General features: G+C 36.3%; 1 protein-coding gene across 2 annotated transcripts; it reads right to left on the reverse strand.

The window, feature by feature from the left end:
- Positions 1-353: 353 nt before the first annotated feature.
- LOC113228030 (ATP-dependent RNA helicase dbp2-like) lies at positions 354-8,020 on the reverse strand. Of its 2 annotated transcripts, none has more exons than XM_026461170.1 (8): positions 7,912-8,020; positions 7,712-7,812; positions 4,688-6,119; positions 4,389-4,617; positions 4,148-4,306; positions 3,732-4,070; positions 3,486-3,632; positions 354-3,316 (listed from the first exon to the last, which is right to left on the reverse strand). In XM_026461170.1, exons 2-8 carry the CDS (start codon positions 7,744-7,746, stop codon positions 3,186-3,188), a joined length of 2,472 nt encoding a protein of 823 aa, XP_026316955.1. In that variant the 5' UTR covers positions 7,747-7,812; positions 7,912-8,020; the 3' UTR covers positions 354-3,185. The 2 variants fall into 2 exon arrangements, with proteins under 2 accessions (XP_026316955.1, XP_026316954.1); XM_026461169.1 differs by having other exon boundaries at positions 4,688-6,125.

Genomic DNA, 8,020 nt, shown 5'->3' on the forward strand with positions numbered 1-8,020 from the left:
ACAGCGCAAGAGAAGATTACTACCAATATAAATACAAACATCTTAATTCATTCAGTCAAAGTGGAACAATATGTATAAAATATTTATCAATAAGAAATAATCAGTCTTGTTTAGAGAAAACGTTCGAAACACGAGCAGACTTGCACGTTTCGATATAATAATTATCACAATACAGTATGTCAGATATGATGTCATCCCTTCTCTTGGACGTATCTAGAATATAAATCGCCAGCTACGCTACTTAGTGTTATTATCACAGTTGTTTTAGTAGAGGTGGGTGCAGTACTTTGTACATTTTTTAATACAGGAGCTACCTGCTATCCATACGTTCGACACACGCTTGCCGATCTCTACGCACGTAACTAGCCAACCTTCCTACTGCCAGCAGACTGACATCGCACACTACATCACATTCTCTCTGGATATCAAATAGCAACAAACTAGTAACGACTCCCGAGGGCATGTTTGCTGTAGGAACCATCTTTGAGATGAGATTATGCTCATTATACACATCTTTCATTGGCAGTCTCATTAATATTGTACATAATAACAAAGTAAATCTCGCATCCTAATGGGCTGTAACGCGAGACTCGTAAACACGTTGTTCACCCCTTTTTAACTGCTGAGACCTGGTTTTATAACACCTTACATGTTTTACGGGATTCTTATTAGGTAGAGATAATAACTTTTACGTCCCTTTTAAACTGGTTCAATTTCGTCACCTACAGGTTAACTGAAAACTAAATTGAATAACAATAAATTATTAAATCTTACAACTATTATATTATTATATCTGTGAACGTGTCGCGAGCAATGAGTCACACCATTCGTGAAATTCCTTCAAATAGTCAAAAAATATATATTTTTTGTCTAGTAAAACACTATCCATCCAGACAATGGGAGTGTTCTTATGCATTAACAATTGACCAACGCAACGATAGGTTATATAGTAATGAAATATCACAGATTTTTACAAATCTTTGGACTGCAACGGGCTTTCTAATACGTACGTAATAACTGCATCATATTTTGTACCTATTGACTCCTATCTTAAGCCCTTAAACCCGTTTACGTACAAAGAAACTTCAGTAATTATCTAGTCAAATTATCTGAAATCACATAAAAGTAATCCAAAAAAAAAACAAATACCATGAAATCGCTTATTTTGCTAAGAAACGAAAATAAACATTGTTCATTATCTATCACGCTCAAAATACTAATCTGCCTAAGGTAAATGCATGTTATTTACATACTTTCTACATATTAAGATGTTAAAACTGTTTGATATAGCATTTCAAGCCCAGCTTTCGTCTGTAGTCAATTTGACGCAGACTAATAAATATCCCTAGGCATAACATATTTTTAATATTCAATATCAAGATCTAATCCTTCAATAAAAAAATAGCCTTCAACTCAGTGACCTCAATGTCATCACTGTGCATAAGAAAAATATTCACAATTTTATCTGGCAATACAGATTGTTAATACCAAGTATGTAATTTAAAAGCATTACTTCAACGCGTTCTAATACTAAGTTTCCATTTTTCACTGGATTAACAATAAAATAATTTATTAAAATACTTTAGATAGCTTTCGGTCTCTTTACTTCTGCTAAAATTTCACTCATCTTCTAATGTTTCGTGCATTTCGTACATCATACAGACATATTAAAAGAAAAAACGAAAGGCACCCGGGATTACACAAGAGGGTACCCACACCAACTACTCTAACAAATATAATGATTAAATCTAATGGTGGAATCCACAAGTTAGTCCAAAGCATCCACCTCGAATCTTATCTTGGATTACGCTATGTTGGCTTCATTCGAATTCCGCCTAAGTCGAAACCAGACAAATGAACACATGAACAAAACCCATTTGTTGATGACAGACTGTGTTAAAATACCACTTTGAACCAATTTTGTATCCCTTCTGATAAAAGATAAACGTGAATCTAGCCAACAAAGAATAATCCCTTAATTTATATAAACTAACACACATATTCGTTAACATTAATTCAACTGTATCTGAAAAATAAAAGTGCACAGGTATTAACAGTTCTAATTTAACACATCAATTGCCATCTACGAGGTATCTTGTAGTTATTTTTATAGTCGGTGCCAGATACGATATATTAATCATAAAATACAGGGATTATACACTTAATTACACAAACTTCCATTAATTTAAATATTTCATTAAGTAATATGCTAAAGTAAAAAATAGTATCATAGTCGGAGACATTAAATAATATAAATAATGTTTCTGCATCATCTCCCTGCTTAGTAGGCAAGTAAAAAGTCTGGCACCTCGAGAACGGCGCGAAAATATGTTTCGGATCACAAATGAATCTATTCATTAAAAAAACTTATGAAAACACTGGAGTGCATTCATACTAATAGCAGTATATATTTGAAATTTACAGGTGGGAAACGAAAACAAGTCCATCACAATGTTGGCATTAATGTGTTAAGCAAATTGCCCTGCTTCACTTTCTTATGAAAGAGAAAGTATTGTTTGAGCCATATTTGAACACCAGAAGAAAAATATAGAAAAATCCTACAGGTAGTATTTCACAAAATTTAATAATCGTGCAAAAAAACACTAACATCGATATAGTCAAGCGTCAATGGAGCAAAGGTAGCATTTAAAAAAATCATTTGATCACCAAATTGGTTAATGTATTATTATTAGAAGATTTAATTTAAACGTCAAATTGTCTATAACGAACTCAACTTTAATTTGAGCACATTCCTTCAATTATAGTTATAAATGTTTTTTTAAGCCAAAAATATAAATAAATGTTAGCATCCATGTTTATATACTTTAATGTGGTGAACAAATATAGCCCAAGTCCCTGACCTTTCTTTTTTTTAATATACCTGTTACTTATAATATTAACCACAATTCAAATTTTGTTAAGTTTTCATTCAGATCTAGAAATATTCAAAATAAAATAATTAGAAGAAAATATCTCAATACTCCAATGACAAGTTTGTCGATTAGAATAATATGTTTCAGAAAGTATGTAAACATTCTGAAATCGTGAAAAATCAAGGGAGAGATTGTGTAGCTCTAAGATTCTTTTGGAGTATAGAGAGAGGGAAAAATGCCATGACGCCCTTTCGTCAAGCATATAATGTGAAATGACGAATTACCGAGGGCTTTATGGCTATCGTAGTAAAATTACTGCTGAACAGGGGCCGCATAGAGGAGAGGCCCAGGCGGCAGGTGCGGGTAGGGCACGCCAGCGCCGACTGCGGCCTGGTAACCGCAGGGACCACCACCACCGACACCTCCGCCGTAGAATTTGCCACCTGTGCAACATAATGACATATTAACAATACATCACAGCGTGTTTTCTGTTGCCAGACCTCAAGACAAAAATCTTAAAAGAACAAGTTGCATTAGTGATTTCAATTTGATGTTTCATTTCAAATTTTTCATAAATTAGGTATTTTCAGATAGGAATATATCTATCCGTACCAAGCATGTCATGGTGTTGAGGATGCATCTGTGGGTAATGTGGGGGAGTAGCAAAGTGCGGCGGCGGTGAGCCAAAGGAAGAACCTGATCCAGACTTATTTCCATTAGAGTTGTTGTTACGGTATTGATGTCCACCATTGCGAGAGTCTGAAACAAAGTTCTCGTTAGTTCTTGTTACATTTGTTATTACTTAGATAAATTAACATAAACAATAACATAAAGATTTGTATTATTTGAGTCACTTACTGTTGTAAGTGCGCTGTCCATATCCATTCTGATTGTTGTATCCACTCTGATATCCATTATTGTAGCCACCTTGATATGTTCCCATGGACTCGAAAACATTGGGGCTAGGGAAAGGCACTTGCTTTTGATAATTATTCTGTCTGTAACCCTGATTGCCTTGATTCTGGTTGTTGTTATTGTTGAAGCGCGGCGCTTGCTGGTTGTTGCTACGGCTCTGGAAGGTATTCTGTATCTCTTCAACAGGCGATTTCGCCATTTTGTTGCTCCACTGGTTATTTTGTTGGCGTGGCGAGCTGGAGCTGCTGTTGTTCTCCTTACGCTGTTGCCAGCGATTGCGACCTGCAGGAATGTTATTGTTAGTATCAGGAACAAATACAACAAGCATAGGTTCAGCCTCGGAGAGATTCCTAGCTCACCAGAATTGTTGTTAGCATTTCTAGCCATTTCGACTAGTTTAGCCGGAGGATTTTGACCAGTTTCTCTCAGTACTGCCACTAATCCACGGGCCTGTCTAGAATCTCCGCTTGTGAAGTAAGTATATGCAGTGCCCGACTGTTGGCAGCGCCCTGTGCGACCTGTATGCAAGGACATTATTAATTAAAACATTGTTAAATGGGTAACTACATTTTATCATTTATTGTAGTCTCTTTCACTTACCAATCCTGTGAATGTAATCTTCTGAAGAATTCGGGTAATCATAGTTGACTACAAACTTCACATCTTCGACGTCAAGGCCACGTGCAGCGACATCAGTAGCGATCAAAATAGTAGTGGCGCCATTCCTAAACTCGGTGAGCACGGCGTCGCGTTCCGGCTGTGACTTGTCACCATGAATAGCGAGAGCTTTGTGACCGTTGCGACGAACTGCCCGCGCAATGTCATCCACCTGAAATAACAAATCATAAATTGTAAATATCATCTGAATCAAGATAGTAAAAATTAAAAAAACTGTTTACCTTTTTCTTTGTCTCCACAAATACAATAACTTTATTGTCTCTTTCAGATGAAATTTCCTTTAATAAATTGGTGAGTTTCACCTCTTTTTCATGTTCTTCACAAAGTTCAACAATTTGTTTGATGTTGTTATTAGCAGACAAATTCAAAGATCCAATGTTGACTTTAATGTAGTCAGTTAGGAAATCTTCTGCTAGGGCTTGGATCTCCTTAGGCCAAGTAGCAGACCACATCAAAACTTGGCGATCAGGGCGAATCTGTTCAATAATTTTCCGAATTTGGGGTTCAAAACCCATATCTAACATCCTATCTGCTTCATCCAGAACCAAGTATGTGCAACGGCGTAAATTGGTGGTGCCACGTTCCAGAAAATCAATCAGTCTTCCAGGTGTGGCAATGACAATCTCAACTCCTCTTTCCAAGTCTCTCGCCTGTGGCCCTTTGGGTGAGCCACCAAAAAGACAAGTGTTTCTGATGCAACCCCGAGCACTGTAAGCTTGAGCCACAGATTGAATCTGTTGTGCTAGTTCCCTTGTTGGTGCCAAAATTAATGCAATGGGACCATCACCTCTTTGAATTCTCTGTTGGTGCATAATATGAACTGCAGCAGGAAGCATGTATGCAAGAGTCTTCCCCGATCCAGTAGAGGCTATACCAACCATATCTCGCCCTGACAGTGCAATGGGCCAACCCTGAGCTTGAATGCCAGTAGGTTCTAACCACCCTTGCTCTTTTATAGTATTCATGACATGGTCAGGGAAATTACCCTCATCAAATACTTGGTTGGGGCGTGGCACATTGTTTCCACTGACCGTAATTTCCTTGGTTGAACGGAAACCATCTACATCGTCTTCAGTGCGAGATTCAACATCAGCATGGGGTTTATAGAAGTTTTTCTGGATAGGTTCAAGGTTTCCCAGGTCCCACATTGGCTTTACTAAGCTATCACCTGGGTGTTTCGCCTTCTTACTTTGTTGTTTACGGTTGTTGAAATCAGCTGACTGCTGTCCAGGTTGAATGTTGAATGTTTTCTTGGGTCCAAAGCTCTGTTGTTGTCCATTGTGACCATTCTGATTGTTATAGTTTTTTGGTCCAAAACCATTCTTGTTGAAGTTCTGATGCTTTGGCCCTCCAAACTCATTTTTATTGTAGAATTGCATATTTCCACTCTTATCATCATCATAATCGTTCCTTTTTTGAGAATCATAGTTGTTTCTGGGCTTGTATTCTTTCGGGCCACCAAAATCATTTTGGTTTCCATCATTTTTGTGACCATACTCATTCCTCACACCATTAAAGTCATTTCTTGGGCGAAAATTGTTTTTGTTTCCAAAGTTGTTCATGCGGGGTCCAAAGTTCTTGGGTCCACCAAAGTCAGGCATACCATTAAAAAATGGTATTTTTCCGAATTGTTCATTCCGGTCTGGTCGAGGTCTGAAACTACAAATAATTAAAACCACATGGAAGAAAAGTAAACATCCTTTATTAGGTGCTTTTAGTAAATCAAACAATTAGCCCCACACTAATGCCACTATGTCATACCTATGTACAAAATATTACAGTGGTACCCAGTAATTCAGGGTACATTTTTTAAAATTTTTTTTGGTACTAAATGATTCACCATTCTATATGTAAAATTTGTTGCCTGCAAACAAAAATTTATTGTTGATATCCTGAATGTGCTGGTTCGAATCCAGCAGCATTGGAGGAATTTTTCTTAGGATTCAATCCTCATATTAACAATTATAACTAGTGGAGTATTTCACAAAACCAAATGTAATGCCATTGTAGTGAAACATCGTGATATTCAATAAACTTTGATATTATAATTTGGTAGCATAGTCAATTGATTTCGTAAAAAAATTGATTAGTAAATAATTCGCTTTTATTTTAATGAGGGTATGTAGACCTTACAATGGGACTAAGGATCGTATTCCAGAACTCTACTCAATGCTCAAGTCAGGACTTGAGTATTGCAGTGAGCACTGAAAATCATACTCAAGTCCTTGCCATTAGGGTCGTATTTCCAGTGCTTGAAATCATACTCAAGTCTGCTCCATTCCTGACTTGAGCATTGAGTAGAGTTCTGGAATACGACCCTAAGGATGGGATTGGGACTTCGATTAAGCAAAAATGGCAAACTTAGCAAGTTTTTCGTATTTATAAATCGAACCTAGTCGAAACAAGTTGATCTGTTAGCAGCCTAAGTTTAAACAAGAAAAATCTTGCCAAGTTTTAAATTAAAACTTTAAGTTAATACTTTCGTATTATATGTATATATGTATTATTAATACTGGGTTAGCTCGCCATTTAAATTGCCACCAAAATTAGGTAGAGAAAACTAAATGAAAATTACCCAATACTAAAAACTGCAACTTTTTTAATTATACAATTTTACACCACGTTTGCGGAATCCTCGATTATTTCGATGGGGCCATAACATTTAAAAGAAGATATGTACAAAAAAGAAATCAAACTGAATGCCCAATGCCCAAAGAGACTTGTTAAATGAAATTTTAGATTTTAAATGTTAATTACATCTAAAAGGACTTTCACTAATCGTTGACATACTTAGCAATGTACGTGAAAATCCCATATTCTTTTGATGATGTTCTAATTAGAACTCGCAACTATAAATTATTCATTACAGGTACTTTAATTTGACAAAGCTATTTCAAATCATAACGCAGGTCTTATGAACAACGATAAAACGGGAACAACGTATAGGTATAGAGAAAGTAGGTGAATGGATAGTAGCAAATTAGAAAAAATTCGCCACATTGAAACCACTTCCTCAATAACTTGGCCTAATATCAATCAATGACGTCAATTATTTTGTATTGTCTTTCGAGCTTTTGGATTTTCATAAATACTTGCAAGTTAAAACGGGTACAAGTAAATAGTAACCATTATCAGCTGAGCATGAGGATTTCACAAAATGGCCGCTGCTGTTACTAAAACAGGTCAATGAGGAAACGGCACATCGATTGCCCACAAGTATAAGTTTAGTTGGGTATTCTACTCACATCGGATGCTGATTATGGAAGCCGTTGTACTGCATTATGCTGTTTTAATCCAAATAAATGGATCTACGTGGTAATAAACGCTTGAATAGGTAGGTAGGAATCTGGAACAATAGAACAGGAAGACCATAGTTTTACATCAGCAAATTTTATTCTACAAAACACGTTAACAAATATCTATTAATCCGAAAAAACGATCTTACCTCTCAAATTTGAGAGAATTTAGAGTTTTTTTGAGTTTTTCATTCACTTACGACCCTCACAGACCCGGCGAACGAACAACTCAATAATGTCGGCCGGAAACGGAAAGAG

This window comes from Hyposmocoma kahamanoa, unplaced genomic scaffold (genome assembly GCF_003589595.1).
Source record: "Hyposmocoma kahamanoa isolate Upper Pololo Valley unplaced genomic scaffold, ASM358959v1 220, whole genome shotgun sequence".
NCBI classification, from domain to species: domain Eukaryota; kingdom Metazoa; phylum Arthropoda; class Insecta; order Lepidoptera; family Cosmopterigidae; genus Hyposmocoma; species Hyposmocoma kahamanoa.